Source organism: Melospiza georgiana, chromosome 33, assembly GCF_028018845.1.
Source record: "Melospiza georgiana isolate bMelGeo1 chromosome 33, bMelGeo1.pri, whole genome shotgun sequence".
NCBI lineage: Eukaryota > Metazoa > Chordata > Aves > Passeriformes > Passerellidae > Melospiza > Melospiza georgiana.
The window spans coordinates 441,046-454,519 of NC_080462.1; the positions used below are offsets into that span (position 1 = coordinate 441,046).

The window sequence follows — 13,474 nt, forward strand, 5'->3', positions numbered from 1 at the left end:
CCTCTTCTGGAGGCTGTGCACAAATGTGTGCTGTGCTTTGTGCAGCCTCTCCTCAGACGTGGGAAGTTTGCACAGAACTGTGTAGGGATGGGGCTGGAGGTCCCAACTGGCACTGGAAGGGTTAAAGCTTTTCCCAAATGTTCCTGATTGGCCTCTTTTCAGCTCAAAACAGGCTCCTGAGAGTGCCCGTGGGAGCCTTGGGACCTCTTCAGGGTCTCTTGGTGGCACTGAAACCTGCACGAGCCAGCTCTTGTAAGGGATGGATGGATGGATGGATGGATGGATGGATGGATGGATGGATGGATGGATGGATGGATGGATGGATGGATGGATGGATGGATGGATGGATGGATGGATGGATGGATGGATGGATGGATGGATGGATGGATGGATGGATGGAGCAAGCAGGGAAGGGGGGATATAGCCCTGAGTGAGTTTGAATCCCTGAGGAGCAAAATTAGTCCCAGCAGTGTTTCTGGCCAGGCAGAAGTGATCCTTGCACCCCCTCAGTGTGTCAGCAAGGTGTGACATGGTGGTGTCAGTGACACAGTGCAAGGGAGCTGTGTGTGTGTGCTGGAACAGGGCCTTGGAGGCCTGGAGCAGGTTGGTGACTCCAGAGCTGGCTGGAATAAGTCCCTGCATGGTGGGAGAACCCTGCTGCAGTGTGTGCTGTGAAGCACTGAGGGGAATGCACAGGAGTCTGAGAAGCCCAGAAAGGTTTGGGTGGGAAGAGCCCTCATAGCTCATCTCACCCCACACCCTGCCGTGGGGACACCTTCCACCATCCCAGGTTTCTCCAAGCCCTGCCCAACCTGGCCTTGGGCACTGCCAGGGATGGGGCAGCCACAGCTGCTCTGTGCCAGGGCCTCCCCACCCTCACAGGGAACAATTCCTTCCCAATATCCAGCGTAAATATTCCCTCTTTTGGTTTAAAACCATTTCCCCTTGGGTCATCATTATCTGTCCATATAAAAAGAGTTTGTCCATCATTGTAACAAGTTCTCTTTAACTCCTGAAAGGCCACGATGAGCCCTCAAAGGCTGTCCAGTCCTTGGTTAAGTGGGAAAACAGATTTTTCCTGTCTCTCCACATTGTAGCATCTGCTCTTGCACCACTTTGGGATCATCCTGCCCTGCTGCCAGCCCAGACATAGAAACAGAGACTCTGGTGCCCATCCAGTGCCACCTCCCCCAGCAGAGCTGCCCGTCCCACGCTGCTCCCAGGGGCTTTGCTGCTCTGCTCTGTGCAGGAAGGAGAGTTGGGATCCCAAACCTTTCTGGGATCCCAAACCTTTCTGGGATTCTCAAACCCTCCTGGGCCTGCAGCCTCCTCAGGGGTGGGACAGCGAGCCTGGGATCACTGGGACGGGGCTGGGAGGTGGATGCAGCTGGGTCTGATCTTTGGTACCCACAGGGTGCAGATCCTTCCCAAACTCTGGAGGAAAAGGAGCTTTGAAGGCTGGTGGGAAGGAGCCTTTGAGCCTCTTAATCCCCTCCAGAGCTTTCCCTAATCTCTGGTAATGTGCTGTTCAAAGGCCCACTTCCAAAGGAACCACTGCACTTTCTCGCTCCCATATCTCTCCTTCCCCAAGGAACTGCCCCAAGGTGTTCCCACTGACTGTTCCCTCTCATTTTCCTCTGATAAATAGAATTAATTATTTTAAAGTATAATGAGCGAAGCAATTTCTGCAGCAGGCAGAGGTAAATCCAGCCGATTGATTGGGAGAGATTTCTGCTGTCAAGGATGTATTTGTGCTTCATTCCTCCCCCTTTTCCTGGAGGGGATCCACAGCCTTTCCCCACAATGTCCCGGTGCAACACTTCAAAATCAAACCTCAAAAATGTCTGTGTGTGTGTGTGTGTCTGTCTGTGTACAGGTCACCTCTGTGTGTCTGTCTGTCTGTCTGTGTACAGGTCAGCTCTGTGTGTGTGTGCATGTGCCTGTGTGCCCACGTTCCTGTGTGTGACACGGCTGCAGCTGTGGGTACGGGTGTGTGCGCACACGCGTGTGCGTGGTTTTGTTCATGTGTGCACACCCGTGTGTGTGTCCCCGTGTCCGTGAGTCCCCATCCCTGTGTACCCCACACCTCCATGTTCATGCCCCATGTCGCCATGTCCGCTATGACCCCGTGTCCCCCCATCCCCATATCCCTATCCCTGTCCCCATGTCCCTGTGTCTGTGTCCCCCTGTCCCCATATCCCTATCCCTGTATCCGTGCACCCCCATCCCCATCCCCATGCCCTGTTGCCATGTCCGTATGTTCCCTTGTCCCTATCCCTGTCCCCATGTCTGTGCGCCCCCATCCCCATGGCCCTATGTCCATGTGTCCTCCTGTCCCCATATCCCTGTCCCTGTGTCCTTGTGTCCCCCTGTCCCTATCCCCATGTCCCTGTCCTTATCCCTGTCCCCATATCCCCATCCCTATCCCCCTGTTCCTATCCCTGTCTCCATGTCCGGGTGTCCCCCTGTCCCCCTGTCCCTCTGTCCCCCTGTCCCCGTGCCCCGCCCCACTCTCGACGCATCTCCGCCCCGCCCCTCGCGCATGCGCACAGCCCTTCCCGGGCGGCGCGGCCGTGACTCCGCCCCGGCCTCGTGCGGCGGTGCCGGGACGCACCGGGACCCACACCGGGACCCACACCAGGACCCATCGGGACACGCCGGGACCCACACCGGGACCCTCCCCGGGACGCACCGGGGCACACCAGGACACACCGGAACTCCCTCCGGGATTCCCCGGACCCCCCGGGCCATGAGCGCCGCGGAGCCGCCGGGCCGCGGGATGCTGTTCGCCGAGACCCAGCTGAGGCGGCACGGCTGGCGGCGAGGTGGGGCCGCACCGCGGTCCGGCCTGTCCCGTCCCGCCCTGCCCTGGGACCCCTGAGCGCCCCCGGCTCCCCCAGACTCCGATCCCCCCCAAAGCTCCCTGTCCCCAGTGCCCCCCAAGCCCCATCTTCCCAGCTCCCTCCAGGCCCCAGCTACCCCCGAGCCCCGGGACCCTCCCAGTCCCGTTCCCAGAGCCCCGGGACCCTGCAGCCCCCGGTCCCCACCCCAGACCCCAGTGTTCTCCCGGGACCCTGCAGCCCCCCGATCCCCACCCCAGCCCCAATGGCCCCCCAAGTCCCGAGACCCTGCAGACCCCGGCGGTCCCTCTGTCCCCACCCCAGAGCCCAATGGTCCCAGAGCCCACCCCCTGCTCCCTGCAGGACCCGGTCTGGACCTCTCCCCACCCTCGGGCTCCTGCAGCCCCCGGTGTCCCCCGTGTCCCGGGCCGTGCAGGGGTGACGCTGCTTTGTGTGCAGGGCAGGGGCTGGGCCGGCGGGAGGACGGCATGGCCGAGGCCATTCGGGTGAAGGTGAAATGCGACACGGCCGGGGTGAGTCCCGATGCCCGCCCTGCCCCGCCCGGTGCCGCTGCCCGGTGCAGCCATTCCGGCAGCTCTCTGCACCCCGCAGGTGGGACACGACGCGGCAGAACCCTTCACCTTCCACTGGTGGGACCACGTCTTCAACAAGGCGGCTGCCAACATCGCTGTGGAGGCCGGGCAGGTTGGAGGGATGGGGTTGAAGGCAGGGTTGGAGGGTGTTTAGGTTATTTGGTGACTCCTGTAGTGCCACCGTATCCCCAGGCCCTGTCAGGAAGCAGCACCTTGCACAGGGGCTGTGGTGGTGGAAAGGTGCAGCTTGGACAGATCATTTCCAACCAAGCCTTTGCCTTTTCTCTCCCAGGATGGCATCTCTGTGAAGGCACTTTCTGAGCAGGGAGGCAGCATCAGCAATAAGAAGCCACGCAAGGCTGGCAGCAGCGGGAGCCTGCTGTACGGCCGCTTTGTGAAGGTGACTGTCCCCAGGAGCTTTGGGCTGCTGTGGCCCCCAGAACCCCATTTTCCTTGTCCCCCTTTCTCACAGTCCCTCTGTGTCTGTGCTGCAGTCAGCCACGCTCACAGCCTGTGGGGTGGAGTCGGTGCCAGCCAGCTCTGAGAGCAGTCAGGAGGAGGAGGAGGAGAAGCTGGACCTCTCTTCGGTCAGGAGGTGAGGCTGGGCTCACGGGGAGGGACGAGGCCTGAAAGGAGGAGCTGTGTTGCCCACAGATGCTGAGGTGACAGGTCCTGTCTGCGTCCCCAGGCTGACGGACGAGGAGCTGGTGCAGGCGTGCGGGGGCCGCACAGCACACAAGTGAGTGCCTGGGGGGTCAGGGCTGCCCCCTCCTCGCAGCCCGGGCTGGGGAACACCTTCCCTGCTGGGGAACCTCACTGCCTGTGGTCATTGCAGGGGTGCCCGGCACGGCCTGACCATGAGTGCCAAGCTGGCACGCCTGGAGGAGCAGGAACGAGCCTTCCTGGCCACGTACCGGCAACGGGAGCAGCAGCAGGAGCCCCCAGAGAGCAGCCAGGGCAAAAAGAAGAAAAGGAAACGGTCCAGGGATGGAGCTGAGGTGCCACAGAGCCAGGAATCAAACACAGAACAGGAGGAGGTGTTGGAAGAAGAAAAGGTTGTGAAGAAGAAGAAAAAGAAGCAGGGGCCAAGCAGAGAAGAGGAGGTGACAGGAGAGGAGGAGGTCATGAGGAAGAAGAAGAAGAAAGTGATCACGGAGCCATGTGGAGAAGAGGTATCAGCAGAGGAGGGGAAGGTCATGAAGAGGAGGAAGAAGCCAGAGCTAAGCACAGAAGAAGAGGTGGTGGAAGAAGATGGGAAGGCTGCAAAGAGGAAAAAGAAGAAAAAGAAGAAGAAGCAGCAAGAGGAGGACAAAGAAGAGCCAGCTGAAACAGAGACAGATGAGCCAAACTTGGGACACAGCCCTACAAAGAAGAGGAAGAAGAAGAAGCAGGAAGAGGAGGACGAAGAAGAGCCAGCTGAAACAGATGTACCTCTACAAGAGACAGATGAGCCAAACTTGGGACACAGCCCTACAAAGAAGAGGAAGAAGAAGAGGAAGAGGGAGCCAGAGTGAGCAAGTGACATGGCTGCCACGCAGTCCCACCTGGCTGTAAGGGTCCTGATCCTGGTGCTGGTGGGTGCCATGGGCTGCTCTGAGCTCGTTCCAGATGGAGCCCAGCACTGTGACCCAGCTGCCTGGGGATGCTGAGCTAGGACAAGTTGGTCTGGAGCTGGATCAAGCTTTACTTCACCACCTGAACCTTCAGGAGTGACCCTGGTTCCTTCCCCCCAGGCCCTGGGGCAGGGACCCATTTGCCATGGGTCTGTCACGGAAGGACACAAGGACACGCCCTGCAGAGTACTAAAGTATTTTTTCAAGGGCATGAATAAATCTTTATTGTGATCAGATTACCCCAAAGCGTGAGTGGTGCCGTGAGTGGCAGAACCCCAGATCACCTTACACCTGCAGCACTTGCCTTAGGCAGCAGCCCCAAAGAGAGCAGCCCCTCACCACTCCCACCTGCTGGGCTTTTCCATCCTGCAGGCTCACACCAGAGCCCAGTGAGGTGCTGAGCACCCTCCTGGCAGAGGCTTGGGCAGAATTTGGCCCCGGTGTGCAGTGCTGAAGCTGAGCCTGGCCCCCAGCCCCTCTGGGCCAGCTCTAGGTGAGCTGCAGGACGCAGTCTGTGCCAGGGTACTCCGGCAGGTTCAGGCTGTATTTCTCCTGGAGGGCAGGGGGCACAAACCTGCCCCCAAGGAAGTGGTACCGGCCTGTGAAATGCATCGCTGCCTTCTTGGGCGCCGTCAGGGAGATGAGCATGTCGGGCTGGAGGCCGTCTGCCTTCCCCTTCTCCACATCCCAGCCTGCAACGAGCCACGGCCATGCTGGAGCTGGGAGCACCCTGGCTGGCACCTTCCTGCAGCAGCTGCAGCCACAACTCACCTGAGGGGATGTCGATGCTGGCAATGGGCACCGTGACACGCTCCAGAGTGCTCAGGATGCTGCCAAAGGGCTCCCGCACCGCTCCCGTGAAGCTGAAGCCGAAAATGGCATCCACCACCAGGCCGTAGAGCTCGTCAATGAACTCAGCCTGCGGTGGGGATGGTGGCAGGTGAGGAGCAGTCCTGGCCACAGCTCCAGGAGCAGGTGCTGCCAAGCTGGTGGCTGCTCCTCACCTCAGCTGGGAACTCGGGGAGGAAGGGAATATCCATCTTGTTGCACTGGGTGGTCAAACCTTCAAAGAGGGGCTTGCTGGAGCGCTTGGGGTAATACACAGTTGGCTGGTAACCCTGCAAGGGCAGAAGGAACCTGAACTAATCCCACTCTGGCACCAGCAGCAGCCAGAGGAGTGGGACCCTGGAGCCCACAGGTACAGGGGTGCACAGGACCAGCACCCTCATGGGGATCCTGTGCAAGACTCACAAACATCTTCAGGTGCCTGGCACAGACCAGCCCATCACCGCCGTTGTTCCCTGGCCCGCAGACCACCAGCACAGCAGGCTGGCTTGTGGTGAAGGAGCTGGGTGGGTAGGCCTGATGGGGGACAAGAGGCACAGGGTTATGATGGGGAAGTGGGCCCACACCATGGAGCCAGGATTTGCAAGACCCCCAGCTTGGGACTGGCATGCCCATGGGGCTGGGATGATTCCCAGGATCACCATCTGCCTCCCTGGTGCCCACCTTGGTGGTGGCACAGCTTGGTACACAACGCTAGAACCTTCAGGACCCTCCCTTGGCTCCCAGGGCCTCCAGTTTGGTGGTGGGGATAGCACTCAGCCTGTAGTGCTGGAACTCTCTCCCAGGACCTCCACCCACCTCCTGGGCACCCATCCTGGCAGTGGCACAGCTGAGCCCACCACAGCAGGACCCCCTTCTGCCCCCCAGGACCCCCACCTTGGCAATGGCAGTGGCACAGCTCAGCCCCGCCAGCTCCATCAGCTGATCCACGCTGAACTTGTACTCAGTGAAGAGCTCCTGGTCGATAGCCTGGGCCTCCTCCTGCCTAGGGTGGGACACGGCACCGCTGGTACCCCAAAACCCGGCCAGGCCCAGCCTGGGGGCTGTGATCCCCTCGACTTTGCATGACCGGGGGGGACACACAGAGCCGAGCCCCCCGTGTACACCCGCACCCCATCCCCGACCCCTCCTCAGCCCGCCCGTACCCCGGCCCGGTGCCCCCGGGGCCCGCCCGCCTGCCCTCCCGCCTCCCTCCCTCCTCCTACCCGAGGAAGCGGAGCCCCTTCGGGCCGGCCCCCGGGCTGGGGACGTGCATGGCGCGGCGGGGCAGGCACCGGCACCGCTCCCGGTTCCAGCCCAAACCCCAGCTCCAGCCGCGCTCCCCGCACCGCCCGCCCGCCCGCGCCGCCGCCACCAGCAGCCCCAGGCCCAGCAGCGCCCGCGGGCTCGGCATGCGGCGGGCACGGCCCGGTACAGCCCCGGACGGCACCGGAGCGGACACGGCCCGATACAGCCCCGGACAGCACCGGAGCGGACACGGCCCTGTACAGCCCAGTACGGCCGGAGCTCCACGGAGCAGGCGCGGGGCCGCCCCGGGGCGGAGCGCCCTTCACGGCCCGGGGAGGAGCTGCGGAGGGACCGCGCTTCCTGCAGGCCCCGCCGGGACTCCGCGGTTCCCCCAGCCCCGTCGGCACTCCGGGTCCCTTCAGTCCTTGCCGGCTCTCCGCCGTTCCCCCAGCCCCCGCCGGTTCTCCGGGTCTCTGCAGGCCTCACCGTCTCTCCGCGACCCCCCAGCCCCGCCGGCTCTCCAGGTCCCTTCAGTCCCTGCCGGCTCTCCGCGATCCCCCAGCCCCGCCGTCTCGTTCCCCAGCCCCTGCCGGCTCTCCGCCGTTCCTCCCGGCCCCCGCCGGCTCTCCGCGATGCCCTAGCCCCTTCCTTTCCTCCCCGTGACATACAAAGGATGGCAGAAACGGAGCGGGGTCAGAACCGTGTTGGCTGAACGGCCCACTCTCCCTCCGGTTTGGGCCTGCACAGCCCCCCGAGAAGCGGCGTTTCCCCGGTGTCCTCCCGGTCACACGAGGCTGCAGACGAGGGACAGAGTCCTGGTGCCCGTGCGGGATCCCCGGCGGGACCAGCAGCCGGCAGCGGGGTCATTGTCACGCCTGCAAGGTCACGGAGGTGTTACAGGGAGTGAGGGTGTCCAGCAGGATGCAAGATGGAATAATCAAATCACGGAGTCACTGACTGGTTTGCGTGGGAAGGGATCTTAAAGCCCATCTCATCCCACCCCCTGCCATGGGCAGGGACACCTTCCATTGTCTCAGGTTGCTGCAATCCCTGTCCAACCTTGCCTGGAACGCTTCCAGGGATGAGGCAGGCACAGCTTCTCTGTGCCAGGGCCTCCCCACCCTCACAGGGAAGAATTCCTTCCCAATATCCCATCTAACCCTGCCCTCTGGCAGTGGGAAGCCATTCCCCCTTATCCTGTTCCTCCAGGCCCTTGTCCAAAGTCCCTCTCCAGCTCTTTTGGAGCCTCTTTAAGCCCTGGAAGGCAGGAATGGGCAAGAGGTTCATACCAGGGGACTGGAAACCACCCTCAGATCTGCTACCCCATCCATAGGGCACGGTTTTGGTGTTGGCTATGAGGTACCAAAATCCCCAGCTTGGGATCGTGTCCATTCCAAGAAACAGCTCTGCTGGGTCCATGAGGTTCCACTCATGAACCCTCCTCTCTGGAACCCAAGCCTCCCTTGCCCACTCCCCCAAGGCATCACCTACCTCTCTGGAGGCCTCTGATGGAGGGTTTGGTGGTTTTGGTGCCCTGTGGGATGCAGTGTGAGACCCTCAGGCCTGGGCTCACTGCAGGATTGATGTTCTGGTGGTCTGTGGTACTTACGGAGCTGGAGGCTGGCATGGGACAGCTTGGCCGGGGGCAGGGGGCTGGTGGTCCTCGTGCTGAGAGACAAGTGAACCTCATGTGGGGCTTCTGGACAGCTCCCCTGTCACATCATGGCTGGATCCCCCCCAGGATCCAGCTGGAATGACCCCAAACACACTCCCAGAATTATGTATCTTTAAAAATCTCTGGATTTTCACCGTTAAACAGGAGAGGTCCCCTATGCTGCAGAGGTATTTAGGTGCCAGGGGCTGTACTGAGGTGCCTCCCCCTTGCCCACCCACCTGTTAGCCTGGGGCTCACTGTGATACCCTGGAGCTGAGCTGGGACCATCATCATCCTCCCCAGAGGTGCCCAGGAGGCCACTTGGGTTGCAAGGCTCCAGTGTGAGACCACCAGTCAGGGCCACTCTTGTGCCTCCAGGACAAACAGACAAGAACACAGTATCAGACTGTGCCAAAGTCTCAGCTCCACCAGGATTTGCCTGATGGCTCAACCCCACGTTTAATTTGCAGCCTCTCACCTGAATACCTGGGATGTGCTCCTGGTGTACACCAGTACAGCTTGTCCTCAGCCTGGGCTTTCCCCCTGAAGGACATGGAGTGAAGGAAGGCTTTTCTCCTGGATGATCTGGAAACTCATTCCAGAGGAAGGAGAGAGAGAGAGGATGGCAGCTTTGCTACTCACACCTTGCTCCCCTGGAGCTGTGTCCTACTGGCACGGGGCAGCGTGGAGCAAAACCGCAGGTGGCTGGGCTCCTGATGGGATGAACATGTGTTAATGTGCCCAGCAAAGCCCTCCTGGGGTCCCAGTTCCCAGCCCTGCAGAGCGTGCCATGCCCTGGCTGATGCTCACCAGGCCTGGGTTGGGGTAGGAGAGGTGGCTGAGGTGGAGTCGGTGCTGGATGGCATCTGTGAGCTTGTGCACCACCCGTTTGTGGGCAGCTCTGGGGCTGTCCTGTGATGGAGAGAACCCATATGTGTGATGGGCTAAGTGTGTGTGCCCCTGGGCTGAGGCCAGTGCCCCATCATGCCTTACCTGACAGCGGGAAAGCAAAACCAGGGCCTCCTGATAGTGCCCGATGGCTTTCTGGGGGTCTCCCAGGTGCAAGCACGCTGCACCCAGCCCCTCGCACGCTTGCCACTGCCCCTGCAAGTCCCCTGGGAGGCAAAGGGCTGCGTTAATCCCTGCACAGCTCAGCTGAGATCCCCAGCAGGCAGCATTGCCCAGCCTGAGCCTGCTGGGCTGTGGGATGTGCCTGCCCTCACCCGAGTCCCTGAAGGCCTGCAGGGCGTGCAGGTAGCTCTCGGCAGCATCCCCGTGCTTCCCCAGCTGGCTGCAGGCGAACGCCAGGTTCCCAAAGCTCTGCCCCTGAGCCCTGCGGTTCCCCAGAGCACCTGGAATGGGAACTCCATGCTGAGCTGGCCCGTCTGGCACAGCCAAGGGCAGGGATGGTGGTGTGAGGTACCGATGTGGGGTACTGGTGTGAGGTACTGGTATGGGGTACCGGTGTGGGGTACTGGTGTGAGGTACTGATGTGAGGTACTGATGTGAGGTACCAGTATGGGGTACTGGTGTGGGGTACTGGTGTGAGGTATAGGTGTGAGGTACCGGTGTGGGGTACAGGTGTGAGGTACTGATGTGAGGTACCAGTATGGGGTACTGGTGTGAGGTATAGGTGTGGGGTACAGGTGTGGGGTACAGGTGTGGGGTACAGGTGTGAGGTACTGGTGTGAGGTACCGGTGTGAGGTACTGGTGTGGGGTACAGGTGTGAGGTACTGATGTGAGGTACCGGTGTGAGGTACTGGTGTGGGGTACCGGTGTGGGGTACAGGTGTGGGGTACAGGTGTGGGGTACAGGTGTGAGGTACTGGTGTGAGGTACCGGTGTGAGGTACTGGTGTGGGGTACCGGTGTGGGGTACAGGTGTACGGTACCGGGGTGAGGTACCGGTGCCAGTTACCGGTGTGTGTGAGGTACCAGTGCCAGGTACCGGTGTGAGGTACTGGTGTGGGGTACTGGTGTGGGGTACAGGTGTATGGTACCGGGGCGAGGTACCGGTGCCAGTTACCGGTGTGTGTGAGGTACCAGTGCCAGGTACCGGTGTGAGGTACTGGTGTGGGGTACCGGTGCCAGGTACGGGTATGAGGTACCGGTGTGTGTGAAGTACTGGTGCGCGGTACCAGTGCCATGTACCGGTGTGTGTGAGGTACCGTGCAGCGCGGCCGCTCGCCGGTGCCAGCCCAGCGCGGTGCCGAAGCTGCGCAGGGCGTTGAGGGCCGCGCCCAGGTTCTGCAGCAGCGCCGCCTCCCGCTGCCGGTCCCGCTCCCCGCCGCACAGCCCCAGCGCCCGCTCGAAGCTCTCGGCAGCCAGGGAGAAGATGTGCAGCTGCGAGTAGCCGAGCCCGATGTCGCTGTAGAGTTTCCCTGAGGGCAGAGAGGAAAAGCAGGCGTGGGAGCTGCCGCGCAGGGCCATGAGAGGGGAGGGCGCGGCGTTACCTCGCAGGGCCGGGTCGGGGATGGATTCGCAGAGCGAGCGACACCGGGCGAGGACGCCGGCGATGTCCGCGGCCCGGAACCGCCGGCTCTGCAGCATGGAGCCGCTCGCCCTGCTCAGAGCCACGGCCGCGGCCCCGGGGCTCTCCGCCGCCGCGTAGGCCTGCGCCGCGTCCAGGAAGCACCGCGCGGCCCGCGCCGGCTCCCGCATGCCCAGGTAGCAGCAGCCCATCTGCACGCAGGTCCCCGCTCGGCTGCCAGCCTGAGCAGCACCGGCGTGCCCGGGGACTTGCTCAAAACACTCCAGAGCCTTTGGAAAATCCTGGAGCCCTTCGTGAGCCGCCCCGACGCTGAAATAAAGGCTCCCCGAGTAGTCCCCGCTCTCCGCCTCTGAGGGCTGGGACTGGAGGAGGAACTCAAAGCCCTTTTTGGGCTTCCCAGTCTCCACGTAGGCAGCCCCCAGGTTGAAGGCACAAGCCCTGTGGAGCTGGGGGCTCGCTGTGTCCCTGGAGAGGAGCAGGGCTTTCCTGAAGCACCCCAGTGCCTCCCGCACCGCGCCCAGGGCCAGCGCCCGGTGTCCGGCCCGTGTGAGGGCCTCGATGGCAGCCACCCGCCCTGCCGCCTCATCCCCTCCCTCCTGAGCGGCTGCCCTGGCCTTCTTCTTCTTCTTCTGGCTCTTCTTGCAGCTGGAGGGGGCTGCGGGGGTGGTGGGGCCAGTGGGGTGTGTGGGGGAAGAGGGGTGTGTGGGGGCTGTGGGGTCAGAGGGGACAGTGCGGTGTGTGAGGGCAGTGGGGACAGTGGGGTGTGTGGGGGCAGTAGGGACAGAGGGGGCAATGGGGTGTGTGGGGACAGAGGGGGCAGAGGGGTGTGTAGGGGCTGTGGGGACAGAGGGGAGTGTAGAGTGTGTGGGGGCAGTGGGGTGAGTAGGGGAAGAGGGGGCAGAGGAGGCAGTAGGGTGTGTGGGGGCTGTGAGGACAGAGGGGGCAATGGGGTGTGTGGGATCAGAAGGGACAGTGGGGTGTGTGGGGGCTGTGGGGTATGTGGGGATTGTGGGCTGCACTTCAGGCTCAGCAGCCTCTTCCAAATCCATGGGCAGGGGCAGCAGCCTGCCTGCAAGAGAGAGAGGTGCTTAGGCAGCCAAGCCAGCACGGTCCAGCACTTCAAACGAGCAGCATTATTGTATGTTATTTATGAACATTAGGGATGGCTTGTAGCCTGTTTGCTATTAAGTTCCAGGAAGAAAAAAAGGCCTTTCCATGGAGGACCCCACAAACCTTGGTAGCCATGAGAAAGGAAAGAGGTCACTGGGGGAGGAGGAGGAGGGACACCACAGCATGGAGTGGGATGTTGCTGGCGTCCCTTTTTGGGAGGCAGGATAACGGGTTGCACTCACTTACTGTTTTCTCTTCAGGTGCAAAGGGTGCCGAGAGCAGGGAGCAGAGAGATGAGGCATCCCCGGTGCCGCAGCTGCATTGCTGCCACCAGCCAGGGCCCTCTGCTGCAGGGATGGAGGATGTCTGAGGCACCTCCCAGCTTGGGCTGCCTGGAAAGGTGCCTGGAGCAGGTCACAGTTCTGAGACAGGAGCGTGGCAGGCGGTGGCACAGGCTGGGACAAAGCCAGGCCTGTTCCGGGGAAAGCACATCCCACAATGGCCCCGCTGGCTCCAGTTTCAGCCCTGTCACCAGCGTGCTGTGCAGTGCCATGGCAACTCGGTGCAGCAGTGCCAGTGTGAGCCCTGTGAGGGATGGAGGGATGGGAAAACTGTGTGGTGGACTGTGGTGGTGTTCACAGGGGTCCCAAGACCAGGGAAGAGACGAGAATCTGACTCCATGTTTCAGAAGGCTTGATTTATTATTTTATGATATATATACAATATTAAGACTATACCAAAAGAATAAAGGATTTCATCAGAAAGCTAGCTAAGAATAGAAAAAGAATAATAACAAAATCCTGTGACTGACTGAGACAGTCTGGACAGCTGGACTGTGATCGGCCATTAATTAGAAACTACTTGGACACGCTGCTCTTTTCAAGGCAAAAAGGGATTTTTAAATTTCTGACTCCAACATTTATAGGTTTCTAAAAGCGACAGTGGGTTGGAGGGTGACAGTGCCACCCCTCCAATGACACTGAACAAACCAACAGTCCATCGCATTTCTCCTCCTCCATAAAAGAATGCAAAACAATGAGTTATTTACAGAAAGTCTGTGAGAAAGTTCCTTACAAGAATGTAAACATCAGAAGGCTTGGA

General features: G+C 61.1%; 3 protein-coding genes across 3 annotated transcripts; 1 reads left to right on the forward strand and 2 right to left on the reverse strand.

The window, feature by feature from the left end:
- Positions 1-2,638: 2,638 nt before the first annotated feature.
- Positions 2,639-5,282, forward strand: LOC131095127 (G patch domain-containing protein 4). Its single transcript, XM_058042718.1, has 7 exons — positions 2,639-2,825; positions 3,300-3,373; positions 3,453-3,545; positions 3,726-3,833; positions 3,928-4,028; positions 4,122-4,172; positions 4,269-5,282. Exons 1-7 carry the CDS (start codon positions 2,750-2,752, stop codon positions 4,945-4,947), a joined length of 1,182 nt encoding a protein of 393 aa, XP_057898701.1. The 5' UTR covers positions 2,639-2,749; the 3' UTR covers positions 4,948-5,282.
- Positions 5,229-7,285, reverse strand: NAXE (NAD(P)HX epimerase). Its single transcript, XM_058042719.1, has 6 exons — positions 7,098-7,285; positions 6,769-6,877; positions 6,298-6,408; positions 6,051-6,164; positions 5,818-5,965; positions 5,229-5,738 (listed from the first exon to the last, which is right to left on the reverse strand). Exons 1-6 carry the CDS (start codon positions 7,283-7,285, stop codon positions 5,536-5,538), a joined length of 873 nt encoding a protein of 290 aa, XP_057898702.1. The 3' UTR covers positions 5,229-5,535.
- Positions 7,286-7,903: 618 nt separating this feature from the next.
- On the reverse strand, positions 7,904-13,373 carry TTC24 (tetratricopeptide repeat domain 24). Its single transcript, XM_058042630.1, has 12 exons — positions 13,367-13,373; positions 11,226-11,918; positions 10,941-11,153; positions 9,997-10,125; positions 9,767-9,888; positions 9,584-9,685; positions 9,416-9,486; positions 9,252-9,316; positions 9,013-9,145; positions 8,729-8,787; positions 8,611-8,653; positions 7,904-7,994 (listed from the first exon to the last, which is right to left on the reverse strand). Exons 1-12 carry the CDS (start codon positions 13,371-13,373, stop codon positions 7,904-7,906), a joined length of 1,728 nt encoding a protein of 575 aa, XP_057898613.1.
- Between the last annotated feature and the right edge of the window lie 101 nt (positions 13,374-13,474).

Bases quoted from the DNA above. Each gene is read 5' to 3' on its own strand.
- TTC24 (XM_058042630.1), bottom strand. The intron at 8,654-8,728 runs GTAAGTACCACA...TGCATCCCACAG, and splicing joins CCATGCCAGCCTCCAGCTCC to GGCACCAAAACCACCAAACC. The intron at 7,995-8,610 runs GTAGGTGATGCC...GTGACCTTGCAG, and splicing joins CATCAGAGGCCTCCAGAGAG to GCGTGACAATGACCCCGCTG.
- LOC131095127 (XM_058042718.1), top strand. From the start codon at position 2,750: ATGAGCGCCGCGGAGCCGCCGGGCCGCGGGATGCTGTTCGCCGAGACC. The intron at 3,546-3,725 runs GTTGGAGGGATG...TTTCTCTCCCAG, and splicing joins TCGCTGTGGAGGCCGGGCAG to GATGGCATCTCTGTGAAGGC. The intron at 3,834-3,927 runs GTGACTGTCCCC...TCTGTGCTGCAG, and splicing joins TGTACGGCCGCTTTGTGAAG to TCAGCCACGCTCACAGCCTG.
- NAXE (XM_058042719.1), bottom strand. From the start codon at position 7,285: ATGCCGAGCCCGCGGGCGCTGCTGGGCCTGGGGCTGCTGGTGGCGGCG. The intron at 6,409-6,768 runs GTGGGGGTCCTG...GTCCCCCATCAG, and splicing joins GTGCCACTGCCATTGCCAAG to GCCTACCCACCCAGCTCCTT. The intron at 6,165-6,297 runs GTGAGTCTTGCA...CTGCCCTTGCAG, and splicing joins CCAGGCACCTGAAGATGTTT to GGTTACCAGCCAACTGTGTA.